The sequence below is a fragment of the Opisthorchis viverrini genome (genome assembly GCF_000715545.1).
Source record: "Opisthorchis viverrini unplaced genomic scaffold opera_v5_56, whole genome shotgun sequence".
Taxonomy (NCBI): domain Eukaryota; kingdom Metazoa; phylum Platyhelminthes; class Trematoda; order Opisthorchiida; family Opisthorchiidae; genus Opisthorchis; species Opisthorchis viverrini.
Window position 1 is genome coordinate 1,649,207 of NW_008751713.1, and position 15,872 is coordinate 1,665,078.

A 15,872-nucleotide genomic window follows, 5' to 3' on the forward strand; every position below is an offset into this window, starting at 1 on the left:
TGAACCACGCACCAGCCAAAGAGTTTGTACAGCTAGTAATTTTATAAATTTGTTCTTTGTTCGATTCTTCTGCCCCCACCGGGATGAAAATACTCGTGTTGTTGGTCTTTTCGGGTTCCAACCAGGATTGTACAGGTTATCACCAGGCACGACTGATGTAACATGGCCGTGATCCTTAAATATACACAACCAGTGAGCTTCAGTTATACGGTAAAACAGGCTTTCAAAGTTGTCATGGGATATCTGTTGCAGTGATCTCAATATGCAGAAACAGAGATTCTGAGTTGTTTGCCTCAGAAGCAAAAGATGTCTTGTTTTACTTCAATCACTGACTAGAGAAAACCGAACCGTTAAACAATGCTTAAATCATACCTTGATGTAGGAGTTGAGTTTGCACGTTGCCCTAATCATCTAGAGACATATTGTTCATTACTGATTATGTGGTATGACATGTAAATGTCACAGTTCTCTGTCTCGTTGTAACTGACTAGCTAGAGCTGTCACACTGAAACTAAACCTCAATGTAAGCGGATTAACGCTGTCTAACGCATAAGTTTTCACAGCTAACTAAGCATAATCATGATTACGCTGTCTCCGGGGCTATCGATTGTGTGCAAAATCTTCTCAGTTAGGGCTGAAGCAAAGAGAAGCTAAAGGGATTTTGTAATTGTTGTGAATAAAAATATTATGAATTAATGCTCACTGTGTATCCTTGATATTTTTGTGTAGTAGTATGTGTCCTTGCTGTACGCTCCTGATTCGAGGGAAGCCTTCACTTTATCATGAAAATCGCTTGACTTGTAATCCACTTTGCTTTTAGTCAGCGAGTCCCGGTCCAAGCTGATGATCGATGTGATTTCCGCCTCACTGGTCTTGCTAATTCGGCAGCTGCGCCATGCGGCTTTGAGTGGAGTGTAGAGATCTGTTTCATATCTCATCTGACATGACAGAGGTAAACTTTGAGAGTCTGACTCATACAGTTTAAAAATAAAAATATAATAGATACTAGAGCTGTCACACTGAAACTAAACCTCAATGTAAGCGGATTAACGCTGTCTAACGCATAAGTTTTCACAGCTAACTAAGCATAATCATGATTACGCTGTCTCCGGGGCTATCGATTGTGTGCAAAATCTTCTCAGTTAGGGCTGAAGCAAAGAGAAGCTAAAGGGATTTTGTAATTGTTGTGAATAAAAATATTATGAATTAATGCTCACTGTGTATCCTTGATATTTTTGTGTAGTAGTATGTGTCCTTGCTGTACGCTCCTGATTCGAGGGAAGCCTTCACTTTATCATGAAAATCGCTTGACTTGTAATCCACTTTGCTTTTAGTCAGCGAGTCCCGGTCCAAGCTGATGATCGATGTGATTTCCGCCTCACTGGTCTTGCTAATTCGGCAGCTGCGCCATGCGGCTTTGAGTGGAGTGTAGAGATCTGTTTCATATCTCATCTGACATGACAGAGGTAAACTTTGAGAGTCTGACTCATACAGTTTAAAAATAAAAATAATAATAGATAACCATTCAGCTGTAACACCCTTTCGATGCCTAGCTTCCATGCCACTCGAAGCGAGCACAAGGGCTGGGATATTCCCAGGTTGCCCAATCCTAGACAGAAGAAGTCGAGAGTCAGAGGTCGGGTTCCAACCACGGACCTTCAGGTCAGTAAATTCGCGATCTAACCACTTGAGTTGAAAAATGCAACAACGAAGCAAGTTCTCATGTTTTGACGCTTTGTGCGATGGAATTCAACTGGGGGAAAGGAAACATGACGCCGCAGCCTGTACACCAATCCTAAACAATTATAACGGTGCAGAGTTTGAGCTGCTAAATCAGGGGTTGCCCTTCAATCAAGCATCATACTCACCCCAAAGCAAAGAGAGTGGTTCAAAGTTCTGTATGCTTCAGACAATCTGTCAGCCCAAGCATTAAAGTAGCCCACTTCCAGTTGGTTTCGACGCACTTGACCCGTTATAAATAAGACTAAAATATGAAATGAAAGTAACAGTCATCTGATATGAAATAAACCACGAACATTGTAAAAGGTTGGGCGGTTTAAAATGAGTTGCGTTGATTGAACACTGTGAGGATATAAAAACACCACTCTGAGAAAAAATACAGGATATACGTAAAGTAATGTTTTGTATCATGACTTACGTCCTTCTGGATAGGCCGCTGTTTTTGGTTGTGGGTTTGTGTATATTAAAATGCAAATGTTTACAATTTAATTGGTATAAAAATCCTTTGATGGAACAGAAGAAAACAATCTTTGCTCTAACGCTTTAAATGGGTGATCAAGAAGGTTGTGTTATATAATTTCATAAAATATAGACACTCCATCTCGTATTTGAAGTTGATTTGTGCTGAATAGTGGAAAAGCCGTGTACAGTAGTTCTATCTTTTTGAGGATCGTCGGTAATGCGTATCTCAAGAGAGTCCTGAACCCGCGACCTGCAAGCAGGTAGTTTGAACACTCAACCCTTCTGGCTTAAGCGGCTGGTGGTCAGTTCTCCGAACACCATCAATAGAATGTAGACACTTTCAAGTAGTCCAGCCAGTTTATAACAAATCAGTTATTATGATCTCTGTCCGATGTTAGGAAACAATTTAGAATTTCCTACCATCTCCTTATTAATGAAAGTGATTAGGCCGGCTTTCTATCACATCCCTCATTCAAACTCGTTCCGGATAGATTAGGTGAATGAGGATCTCGTTGAGGTTCTGGAAGTGCAAGCTATCAAAAGCCCGATGAATTTAGCGAGAAACCTAGAAAACTGCACTTGTAAAAAAGGGTCATATAGGACACGTTTAGCCATCGCGTGGAGATTCGGTTTATTGAAATGTAAGTAACCTACTTGTCCAGTAGATCATACATGTCAGGCAGACAAGCACAGCGATGGTTTGTGTGTGTTTAATCATATCATTCAGTGTGATGGACTATGGGGTCAGAGAATGCTTGCATTCTATTTATACCGACCTAATCAACTAGATTTCTCCAAGGTGGGTTTGTGCAATTGGGCTTGGTTCTGTGGAAAAGGCTGAGCCATTCAAACGGATTTATTGCACATATCGATAAAATCAGCGTATTCGGTACACAATCATACAGTTGTTGAACCATTTGCATGAATTCCTCATGAGCGTGGTTCGACATCATTGGCCTAAAAGACTGTTAATAATTGCTTGCCTTCAGCGCTAAGCCAGAGAACTACAAATGGGGCCACACGCCACAACAGCTATAATGCACTACTATATATAGAGACCATGAGTTATGAAACCCTCGGTTTAGGCTTACTTAAACCAAGTAACAATCCTACAAGGAACTTACTTAAATGAATTCACCGGTAATTATTGGTTGCAAGTAATGGTAATTCCTGAAAACCCCGATAAATCGGTCAAAAAGGGCTCGTTGAAAATGCCTTCGAAGTTGTTTTTGTATGCAAAGACCAATACCAACAACGAAAAGCGAAGTGACTGAGAGGCGATTGAGTGACACAGCAGCGCGTTTTTGACATTCAGAATGAAAAAAGAATGAGGAAAAGAAAAAATATGGAATGAAGAGATGAAGAACCGAACTGGTAAAGATGTTTGCTGTTTTTTATATAGTCAAAGAACAGAATTATTTGTATTAAACATCTGGAGAAATCCTCAAATGCTAATCTGAAATGATCAGCTAAACCGGTTTTCAGTTAATCAGGGACTTTGGACAAAACCATCCAGTTAGGATAGCTTAAAGAGATAGACAAGTTCAATGTGAAATTCCAAAGTTCCGAAAACATTTAGAAATGCCTTGGGTGGACGCCGTACAATTCACCGCAATACACAAACAACTGGATGCTGAGCACCTTGCAGAAGCCAAATATCGTCGAAAATTTGAACCGCTTCCTGCCAAATGAAGGCCTGATTGGGTCCTGAACGACTCCGTCAACTGAAGTGCCGTCCATTCTGAAGATTATTAGGTAGGCATTGAGGTTTCTTATAAGTGAGGCTTTGAAAGTTTATTTAAGTATCTTCTGAATGGACCGGTCGCTCCAAGGACGCACACCCCCATGGTTGAACATGGTTCTGCTCTGTCTGCGGCCCCCATGCTCATAAAGTAAATAGTTTGAAATACAATGAGGTAAAGTTTCCCAAAAGCGTTAATTAGACGGGCAATAGCATTTTTAAAGAGGTTTTTGGAGGTCATGCTGTATGTTCACTGGGAATGAAACCAGATACCGTAACCGTGAAACATGTGCTTTTGAAATGCTACCCATAGTATAAGACGCCACCTGTATTGTATGCTGCATTTAATTATACATGTATTTTGCCCCTGCTACAAAGAACAAAACTTTCAGGATACAGAGTGGTACATCACGTGGGAACGTTTCGACTGGTTCCTCGGGGGACATCTCAGGTAGAAGTTTCACTGACCTTAGGAAATTATTCTCCGTCTGAGCTACTTATAGATGGATTTTCAGTGAACATTTGATCCTGTAACTCAAGTCAGTCTACACCGAAGGATGGGCGGCGCTGTGTCCGGACCAAATAAGCCACAGATTAGCCCCCAGTGGTCGAGAGGTCAAGTTATTCAAACTACGAAGTGAAGGTTACTGGTTCAAGACATCCTGTGGTTTCATGAGATGCACATTGCTGATGATTCCTAATGAGGATGAAGAAGCCGCACGGTGTTCCTCGGCTTTTCATTATACATTGGGCCCTACTTAAAGGATAGAATTTTTAATACAGTTTTAAAATCTCCTCACGCTACCAACAATAGCATGTACACCTAAAAACAAACGTACCTGTCCTTTAGGTGGAATAATTCCGAGTTCCATTAAATATCCCAAAGACATTCTCGTACCAAATTTCTGAAAACTTTTTCGATAAAATGTCCATCACCTTGGTGTACCCTATGTCCCAATTATATAGTGATGTCGAAAGTGACTCATGCTTCGGTCGCATGTTCAGCTAGTGATTTACTTCGTGTCTGGTGTATTTCGTATCACACTTGTATATAAGGTAGTTAATTCTGGTAGGCCATGGGTGCTCAGAAAGCTCAGACGCCCAAAAGTGGACTGTGGTGGTCCATAAGGTAATGATTATTCGATGAGACCGAGAAGTACAAGGGGAAATCCTCTGAGACAAGCCCAGACGTTTTGGAAACGCTTCAGCTTTTATTTGAGAATCCGTTTAGCAGGGATCGGTGTTGAAGTTAGTATTAGTAGGATGAGCTCTGTTCCATCCAGTGCACTGTTCACACCAACAATGTGTGATGGAAGCGACACTTGCTTTCGGAAGTATTTATTCCTATGCTTTTGAGAAAGCTTATGAGGTTCTGCGTGCAGTATATAAAGCGTTAAAAATCAAGAAAACCAATCATGTTTTCTACATCAAGAACGTATCTGAATTGAAAGATGCCGAGGCAGAAAAGGCAAGTTAAATGATATTATCTACCAGATAAAGTGCAATGAATTCAGCAAACACTACATCGGGTAAGCCCATAGGAAAGTCATTTGCACAAATTATCTGACTGAAGACGGCCATAATGAGACATGATTCATTATCCGGTTTTCCTGCATGAAGATGGTCACTTTAAATTGGAACACCTAAAGATTCTAGTGCGTGGTGGTACCGAAGGCACAACGGGATTTCCTGAGGCATGGTTCTACTCAAAGAACGCAATTAACGGGGACGCTATACTGAAAACAATCTATCAACCACTGCGAGAATTAGATTATTAACCCCACTGAATAAAACAAACAAGGTCGAGACTAAGGCAAGCGAATCAGACGACGGGATCAATCGCGGAATCGGTCGGCAAGATTAGCAGGTCTCGAACCAGAGACGTTAAGTTCAGATTTCGCTTGAATGTCCGCCAATGAGAACACGAGTGAATCGTTTAATCAATGAGATCACCCACCGGGACGTTCCGTCATACTCAAAAGTCATTCTGTTCAGAATTGTGTGTAACCTTACGGAAACCTCCACTAGACGCGCAACCACCTGAGCAAAGCTCCGTTCTGTCTGAGAAAAAAGCACTTATAAATTTAGCTGGATTGCAGCAACCCGACCACCATATATAGATCCTTGTCCATCTAGGGAGCACGGTGCTCTGCGATTGCTTTCCACTGCTGGGGGTTTGTCTTCTCGTCAAATAATCCTAAATCTTAACCTGAAGGCGTTATTCACGACGGATCTGATAATGCCATACAACGGCTTCTTATCTTTCCAAATGGAATTCTGATCTGTTCTACAAACGTTCACTCTCTTTAACCGTTCAAAAGCTGGCTACAGTAAAAGCGAAACCTAGTACAATTGTCATACACCCGACTGAGTTCCTAGACTGACCTCATTGGCTGAGTGCAAATGTTAACGGTTACAAAAATCTCAAGCTATTTCGTTGTTGGAGCCCATTCTTCCAACAGTCTATGCGATCTACTTTGCCGACAGGTCAAATCCTAGGTTTCCCACTGAAAATCCATAGATGGCTTGATTTTTGCCTCTAACCATTTACAAGTAGTGTACCTGTTACGTCAGGCGAAACGAAGACCACATGCTACCAAACACCAAATCACTCGAACTTACAATCCCTCGAAATCGGACATTCCACCGTGGCACAATATGCGAGGTAGAGTTGTGTATGCCGGCTAATCCCACAGCTTTGGGTGTGTTACCCGGTGCCATTGTTTTTCGGGGTAGGGGGGAAGGTGTCGTGCTTATTGACAAACATGGGTTTGGGCAGTCTTGAACAGTTGCTATGGTTGCCAAAAAAGTTGTTTGCTTACGCATCGGCTCTAAATTGGCCGCTCACAACTGGAGCTAATGTTAGATGTTCGAAATTTTCGATGCGAAATTTTGGGACTAAAAGACTGCGTCTCCAGTGAATCCCGTTGCTAGTGACTCATTTGATTGGTACTATTTCCATTATAAAAGTAACGAACAGTGTTCTGGGAGGCATCGCTCTCCTGTACATATCCCATTATTTTGCACATACGAGTGTTCACATACAACAGCGGGTTACCTGATGAATCACGGCTGAAATTAAGAGGCGTTTAGTATTGTAGTTATAATGGTTGAATCTGAGCGTAAATGAATGCAGTGAAAATTCCTCAGACAGTTGCGAAGCGCAATTTTGTTTTGCGCTCCCTGAAAAACGTCTGTCAAATGTGAAGCGTTGACGTCCATGGAAAGTCCAGACACTACGATTGAATCTTTGAAGGACAAAGTGGACGAACCTCGGTCCTTTCGAAGAAGTATTGATGAACAGGCAAAGTTTTGATAACCGTTAATAAACCAGTAGTAGACGCCTTATGGCCCACTGATTCGAGGATCCGACCGAAAGAGATGTCTTTTGCAGGCTGGGATCTCCTAAGAGCAGTTTCTCAGAGAGTAAATAGAACATGAATTCAGATGTAATTACAATCGACATCTACGGAGGACATCTACAGGACGCACAGCACAACTTTGAAGCAGACTAACTATGAAGTCGGTTCCCAAAGATACTAACTAGTAGAGTACTGCATTCTATTTTGTGAAGATAGTGAACCGTTTAGGGCACTGTATGCTGAACGAACTGGCCTCATGTTTTTAACCAACGAATTTATGACCTCTGCATTATAGCGTTTAAATAAGCAGTTTATCAGAAACTGTGGTACCAAAAACTCCTCTTACTTCCTTATGTACTCAAGTTCACAAATGTTCTACTCATTCCAAAATTGCGTGAGAAGCTGTGAGAAAATTAGCGTTGCCTGATGCATCTTTTTTTTTCGACAAGCGAATTAAGCTTAATCTGGTTTAGACGTAATATATACTCATAAGATGGCTGGAAAGTCTTATAGCCCACGATCGGTTTAGCCCGGTATAAAAGAATGTTTTGAGGTTCCTTTTCGTACTGGTACACGGCAATGTCACTTTTAAAACTCTCACTTCATCTGATTACCATTCCGAATGACTTCTATTCTGCTACTGTAATTTTGGCGTCATCGTAAGATTTTGTGTGTAGTGTCCTGAGTGCGAGTTTCTGGAATAAGAAGTGAAAAGATTTTTTGCGCCCAAACGTAGTTCGATCTTTCGATCTTCAGTCGATTCCAGATAAAATATGAAGTGGGCCTCGTGCACCACGTTGAGGAGATGAATGTTGAATGCGATCAATTCAGACGCGTTTAGTGCCCTCGTCCTAATTCGCAAATGATAATATTTTGTACAGTTAACCACCACGAAGTTTCTCTGATACTCTTGGTGCAAACACAGACTCGAAAGTGTTGATGAGGGACAGAACCCTGGTTGTTGAAATAGCATTCTACGATCTTGTCCAGTGGGTTATAAAACTGCGACCCGGTTATTCAGCTCAAGAGGTAGCGTGTTATAGCACAGTAAAAGATAACGGGTTTTTACGCATCACATATCTGTGGGTCTATTAATGATTGCGTATCACACATAAATGCCCTTAATTGACGTTTCAAGATGGATATCAGATACAGACTGAATTTCTTAAGTTTCTATGGGCTACCTTACAAAGCGCAGATAAGCATAACACAAAACAGCGTTATTATTTCGTCTGTCATCTGTTTCCCAAATTACTTCTCTAAGGGAAAATGATTGCAAAACAGTTAACAAGAAAGTAGTTTTGACGTTGCCGAATATAGAATCATCCAGACAAGTTGCAACCTAGTGTTAACCAGGATTTCTAAGACCGGGGACAGGAACAAAACAGTGAGCTCAAAGTCCAGTGGTATGAACAAGGGGAGACAACTCGTTACCAAGCAAGCTGCAACGTCTAAAGCAATTGTATGGTGGATTGTTTGGTGATCGGTAGTACCATCACCCACAGGCGATTTTACCCTCCTCGGTGTTTTGCATCAGTTGTGGCCCCTCAGGAAACCACCGATCCTTAGGGTTAATTTTGCTTTGTACAGTAAACAGCACCCAGTTCTCCACGAACGTGAGGGAAAGAGTAGTGAACCGACCTGGACCAACAGTTGATGCTTCACAACTGTTGGTCTTGAAAACCTCTATCATAAGTTTCGGAAACTGTGAGATTATCCGTGAGGACCATGGGAAACGTGAGAATAATTAAGCAATTATTCACTAGTGGTCAGACTCCGGAAACATTTTGACCTGAAGCCACGTAAAAGTGATTTGCCAGTGGACATTTTGCGCTTACCACATGCACTATCGTTTTCACTGTCTTTTTATGTACGAACTATCCCGGCATAGCGATGTTCTTAACCCCCTGAGTTCGTTTCTTTTCAGTTCCCCTCCCGTTGATTCGATTCTCACATTCTGATTCGATTATTGGTCGACATCGGCTAGTACGCTCGCTGATGCGTCTCTAAGAATCACGCTTAAGTTTGTGGACTCTCCGGCAAGCCAAAAAGGTCACCGTCCCTGCTTCAGCTGATTGACAAATCCCGCAGTGTCACTGGTACATCCATACACCAATTGTGTGTGGATTTTTGTACATCACTGTAGTGGTACATCACGTATGGTGAAGTTACCTACAGAAGCCACGTTTTCCAGTGGCAAGAAAATTTGGTTCATTAAAATTGAAGTCACAGGGAACTAATACTTTAAAGGGAACTATATAGAACAACGTTCATAAGGATTCAAATTGTCGGCTTAAACTTAGTACCGACTGTACTGAATAAGTTCCTGCATTGTCAGAAAGGACAGGACAGACAACTATGATGATATGATTATCCACGAAAAACGACAACATAACAAAGACCATGATGCAGATACCAAAAGCACCTTTTTAAATCACAAGAGCTGCGGAATTCTATGCCACTTAATTGGGAAAGGATGTAGGCTTGCGAGGAGAGGGTAAATCTGCAGAATTTAGGATCATAAATTTGGAGTAATGTGGTTTTAAATTCCAGCTGACCTAATGCAAGTATTTTGTTGACAATCAAGTTATCGAATGAATTTTACCATTTAAAATGACAAAAAGAACAGCTTCACACGAAAGAACCAAAGTGAGCACATTATTTTTAAATTATCTGCTTACTAGTAAACCGATTTATCGGGATTTCCTAAAACTGCGCCAGGTCTGATCCAAAATTTATTGACCGAAGTCGGAAGCCGTCCTTGTGCTATGTTAGGGGTAGTGTGAGGAAATTGAAACCAGTTGCACCAGTCGAAGAACAAGACTCAAAGTAGACCTTGGATAAAGCACAGGATTCTATACCAAAACACATAATTGTAACAACAGGACAAGAATGAGAGATTTATGATGAAATGTTCTTAATTGCATCGGAACTGATCCAAAACGCTAAAAGAGAGACTAATGATTTCTGTGAATATTTTAGGCCAACTTTCTTTTCCCGGTTAACTGACCAATTTTCGGTTCAAATTGAGGTCTTACACGACTCCGATGACGATTGGCTACACATGGAAACAAAAATATGTTAAGAAATCCTAAGTATAAACTACTGATGGTGTGACAGTAGCACGTAAATGCACCGGCTGATACTTGATCTTGTGTGTATTTGAGGGTTGAACGTGTTTGCCAACTTTGCCAATAAACACTTTTTCACTCAAAACCATCTCCGTCTGTGTTTTCTACAAACACATGTTTTACTCAGTCTGTCAGCTTTATGTAATTTGAAAAGCAGGATACAAGTTGACTTTATACGATGAATGGAAGGAAGTTTGATGCGAACTGAGGTATGGATTTATTTTACATTGTTCTTGTAAACAAAAATGTGTACAATGTTAGTTGATAACAGTTAGTTGATGACAGTCCTCTGAAAAGAGAAAAGTGGGATATGAATGGCAGCGTACTACGGTTCATAGCGTATTTAGATAGTTCTTTTGAAATCTTTATCGAAAAAACAATGAAAACTCACATGACGCACTAACTGGAATAGGACAACAAACCAGATCCCAACCTCCGTGAGGTGCAAGTTCGAAGCAGCGTCTGAAGGATTAGCAAGTGAACAAGAAAGTTGGATGTAAACAAAAAATATATGAGTCACATAATTCAGCTCATATGGGCACAACTTTTATTTAATACCATAGTAAGAAAATCCACTATGACCAAAGACGGAACAAGTAAGGGATAAAGGAGAATAGCTTTCCAAATTGTGTCTTAACGTGACTGTTGCCAATTTATATAGTATAACAGTTGCATTCAGTATTCAGTTGTAGATATAAGGCAGTGTGAGTGACTATTTTGGAACAACCGTGGGCTGTTGTGCAAAACAATATACATTTTTCAGGTCCAACAAAACTGAGATACTCTAAGAGGCGTCACTGCAGAACTGTGTATGAAAGCTAGACGATTGTAGAGTGTCTTAAGTACTTATCAGTCCTAAAGTGCCACCAGAAATTTATACTTCAGCCTATATCTGTCTCATCAGGAAATTGGTGGAGCAGATCAGAAGCAAACACACCAGAGGGATATTTGTTTGCAAGAGTTTTGCATCATTTCTCCTTTGAGAAACCGAGAAAATCCTTTGCAAACAGCGGTTGCTTGAAGCCTTTCGTAAGGTCTACACAAAAGTGATTAGAATCAAAGAACGCTGATATTGTTTTCTGATCTTAGTTGGCAAAATTGCCTGAATGGAGTAAAGAATATTCCAAACGGGCACTCACTTCCAACCTTTGATATTTTTCCGTAGTAGTACGTGTTTGTGGTGGTTGATGCTTTCTTCAAGGCTGAATTTGCATTGTTCAGAAAGTCTTTTGCTTTGTAGTCTGTCTTCCTTTTCTTCACTTCGTCTTGATCCACACTGATGAACGTCGTGACTTCTGGCTTTCTTGCCTTAGTAACTCGACAAGAGCGCCATGCATATGCCAGCGGCGAATACGACCTGGCAGCATTTCTCAGCTACAATGTTAAAATCGAAACCAGCGAACCAAGACTCATTCAGACAAAGAATGATCAAAAGCCTAATTCGTTTAAGCTCATCATCCTAGATAACATTGGGTTAAAACCAGGATATAAAAAACTTATTCGCAGAAGATTCCTATATGAATATTAATTATAATTGTTTGCGTAAAGTTTATTTTCATTTGACCGTTTTACTTACCGATATGCATAGGGATTGGTTGAGTTGTTTGTAGTGTTGAGATGAACTGTCTTCCCACTTGGTGTCGTATACGGGCCTCTTGTCCTTATACACCTCACCTGTTACGGATAGAACTGAAACGAAAATCAAGTTATTTTTCGTACAGCACAGCACGAACGGGAATGACGAGAATATTAGCAACTGTGATGTGAAACAACAGACATGGTAGCAACAGTGCGTAACGCAAAAAGGGCTAGTAGTCTAACCAAAGAGGCTTTATCAAGCTGGAACTTACGCCCTTCTTTGTAGGTGGATTTTTTCGATGTAGATTTGGACGCTAAGCAGAGTGGATTGTTCACAAAAAAGGCATTAGGGTATGTTTACTGTATATCAATGGGATATGACATTTTCGGAAGCCAGCCATTTTCTATGAAGATATGATAGTTGTGTCGATAACAGCTTACAACACAAAAAAACCAGACAGTTCATCGTTCAGACTCCTTCAGATTCGAACCTAATACTCTTGCTAAATTAATAGCTTTCAGTTATTTTTCCAAACGGGCAATCAGAGATATATCTTTCTTGATTGTTAGCTGCTTAAATTCCAATTTAAGTGGCAATAGAATTCAAAAAATCGTAATTCTTGTTAGTGTTTGCGGAATATTATGTGTAAAATCCATATAGAGCCACTTCACTTTTTGAGTATTTCTGATCATCTCTAACTTAATTGATGAAGTTCACATTGGGTGTACCCAAACCTATTAAATGATTAGCGATTTACTGAATATTAACAGTAATACATCTTGAAGATGTCCGACGTGACCAGCAGATTGAGCGGGACAACCAAACCCCTATGTGATATTAAGAGATATTAAGTGAGACCAGGTTTAAAATTGATATTCGCACAAGTCTGGCATTAATCAGTTAACCGTACGTAAAAATGAATGAGATCTTCAACAAGTTGGTAAACATACGACGCTGATCACGAAGGCATCGGCTGAGGCAACATAAAGGCAGACCATTGGGCACAGCTCAAAGACGTCAAACAACCTGTTACAATGTTCATGCCAGATGGAGTAACGGTTTTATGGGATACGAGGCTGGGTGGGTGATAGAAGAGACGGAATCGGATTGATAGACTTTTTGGTGAGTACATTAGGAAGCGGAAAGATATCAAACAGTCATTGTTGCGAGCGGCTTTTCGATTTACACAGTTCCTCACCTGCCTTGGCGCGATTTTTCTGCTAACACTACATTGCTCCTTTTTTTAGATACAACAGCCAGGAGGGAAAAAGATTGCTCAAATGAAAGTGAGATAGTCGCAGGAAAAAGAGGAGTTCCAGGTTAGGTATAAACTCAGATAAGGCGTGCCTCAAGGTTTAGGCCACCGGGTTTTAACATTTCAAGGAAGAATAATGCAAAATAAATTTACTTCTCCCAAGTGAAATACATAGCGAGCGAATCGCCTCAACCAGAGCCTGGTTTGAGTTTCTGGACGGCTGAGGTTTAATGCAAAATCAAGTGTTTTCGGACACTATTTTTGTTTGTGAGGTTGTTCAAAATAATGCATTCCATTGTGGAACGTGATAGAGCCTCAACAACTAGCTTTCTTTTCGCATTCACGGTTTGACTTGGCGATATATTTGATGGACATTTTTGGAAACTTTCGAACATCGGATACACTCACTAGCAGTTCAGATCTTCATTTCACAAAAAAGCATGTGATGTCATATTGTGAAAGGTATTAGTTGCCAGACTGTGAAATTTAATCACATGTGTATCTACATCAAACATAAATAGGTGGTTATAAAGCTGTTACTGAATTTTCCAAAAATGTGTGATCTCGATAGTTCGGCAAAAATATTACAGCCACTTGCCACAACGTGCGCTATAATTGGAACTTGTTTCCTCTGAATGTATTACTGAATGCAGACGACCCATCTTCAACGGCCCATTCGCCTGGGTTCAAATTTTTTGTCGTATAGAAAACATATCTACAGTCATCAGTAACGGAAACCGTACAACCGCTACAACACCATATAACAAAGTCTGATGCAAAGTGCGTCTTGATCCGCCACATATTCGTAAGCGAAGTGCAGTTTGTGTGAAATTCGCAGTTGACTTAAATCACGATAACCATTGCAAAAGTTGTAGAATTTAACATTTTCCCATTACCGCCAAAGAGGCTAAGTTTACCCATTGAAGGCGAATACAAGATAGGGATTTTTAGGTCCTAAGCGGGGATGAGATTCGGTACAGGTTAAACGCTCTGTGATTTGTGAAACTCCTTTTTACTGGTCACCGGAAACATTAACTAGGGATTGGTAATTTCTCTTAAAAGGCAAACTGGACAGAAATTTTTTCACATTGATTATGGGCTGGGTTATTCAGAACAAAAAGCGCGAGTTCAAAAGAAGCCCATTATCCACACGATTGACAAGCCCAACCTCCATAACTTTCGGAAAGATAACCGACTTACCTATCAAGTGAATGTAGGTGCTGAGACAAAAACAAAACGTAATGATTTGCATACGGTTTTAAATTTTACAAAATGCGATTAAATCTGCGCACAGTTACCATGGCTTAATGCTGCTTGCGTCGTATTTATATCGAAGCAATCAACATGTTCTTTTTCTGAAAGCGAGTTTGCTTAGTTATGGCGGGAATGCTGAGTCATGCAAGGCACAGTGTTTGGATAAGCCAGACGGATGAACGCGCTAGAGCTACGACATTGTTAAAATGGATTCGTAAACTACTGCATGAATCACTCACTGATGTGTTTGGCCATTTTCTTATTCAGGTTTTTTAAGTGCTGTTCCTCTGGACTGATAGATCGTGTATCAGTTGTAGCTCAGATACGAACACAGCTCTTTACTTCACCTATTGCTATCACGAAATAAACCAATGACATTTCCCGCCGCAAAAATCAATACCTCCTGACCTCTCGCATAATAAATACCCCCCTTTCTGAACTTAGATCATTTTCACTAGGAATCACTTGTATAATTTCGCCAACAAATGTCAGTAGTATAAGCGAGAATTTATGAAGGTTTTCATTGTGAATTCAGAATGCTTATGTTATTTTCGGCACACCCCATGAAATTTCAGATTTGTTTCTAAAATAGAAACTCCATAAAGAGGAATTTTTTGGTCTAATATAATCTTTATGGACCACATGAGCTAAGATTTCATGTAAGGCTTTCGAGAGGATGAACTTATTACAAGAGTGTTTCTGGGAAGTCTACCCAGAGTAAACCAATATTTTTTGTTGAATCATTAGAACGGCTAAAAAGGTTTTCTGGCCCATAACGGCACAAACTACCAGGTCACACATACAGCATTTTGCATCTCGTATTAGTAAGAGGAGGTAACATTCAGTAAAATGTGAATTTTTCATATTTTTTCTAGTGAACTGCTATAACTGATATAACAGTGCATTTGGGCTACACAAATGAAGACTGGTTGCATTTCTGAACCAAATCTGTAACAATTTGTGTTTACTTAATATAGCTGGCCCCATTATTGAAGGCATGTGTTGACCCTGTCTCTGTAATTTGAAGGTATGGTTCTTAGAACATGTTGGCGCCCGTCAATTATAGGCTAAACTGATCGTTCTAACGCGGCTTATTGTGAACTGATATCATCAACTAATGATGTAGGTGCAGCTTCTAGGTCAGTTGTGAACTGAACCTTTATTAGAATCGTTGTCCAAGTGAGGTCCGATTTCCACCCAAGGTCTCATGAATTCCGGCAATACCGGACATCGTTTACTTTTCTACTCAAAGAACTTGCGACATGGTGACGTACGGTGGCTTAGTGTCTCCACCGAATCCTATCACTGCATTCAATCTTACAGCCTAGCCTGATGCACATTTAAATCT

The 15,872-nt window shown here is 40.4% G+C and overlaps 1 protein-coding gene across 1 annotated transcript; it reads right to left on the minus strand.

Annotated features, from left to right (window-relative positions):
• Positions 1 to 10,589: 10,589 nt before the first annotated feature.
• Positions 10,590 to 14,461, minus strand: T265_03822 (hypothetical protein; the record flags this gene model as incomplete). The annotated part of the gene is made up of 6 exons (XM_009168393.1): positions 10,590 to 10,725; positions 10,828 to 10,898; positions 11,576 to 11,810; positions 12,013 to 12,125; positions 12,287 to 13,091; positions 13,214 to 14,461. One exon carries the CDS (start codon positions 14,069 to 14,071, stop codon positions 13,880 to 13,882), a length of 192 nt encoding a protein of 63 aa, XP_009166657.1.
• Between the last annotated feature and the right edge of the window lie 1,411 nt (positions 14,462 to 15,872).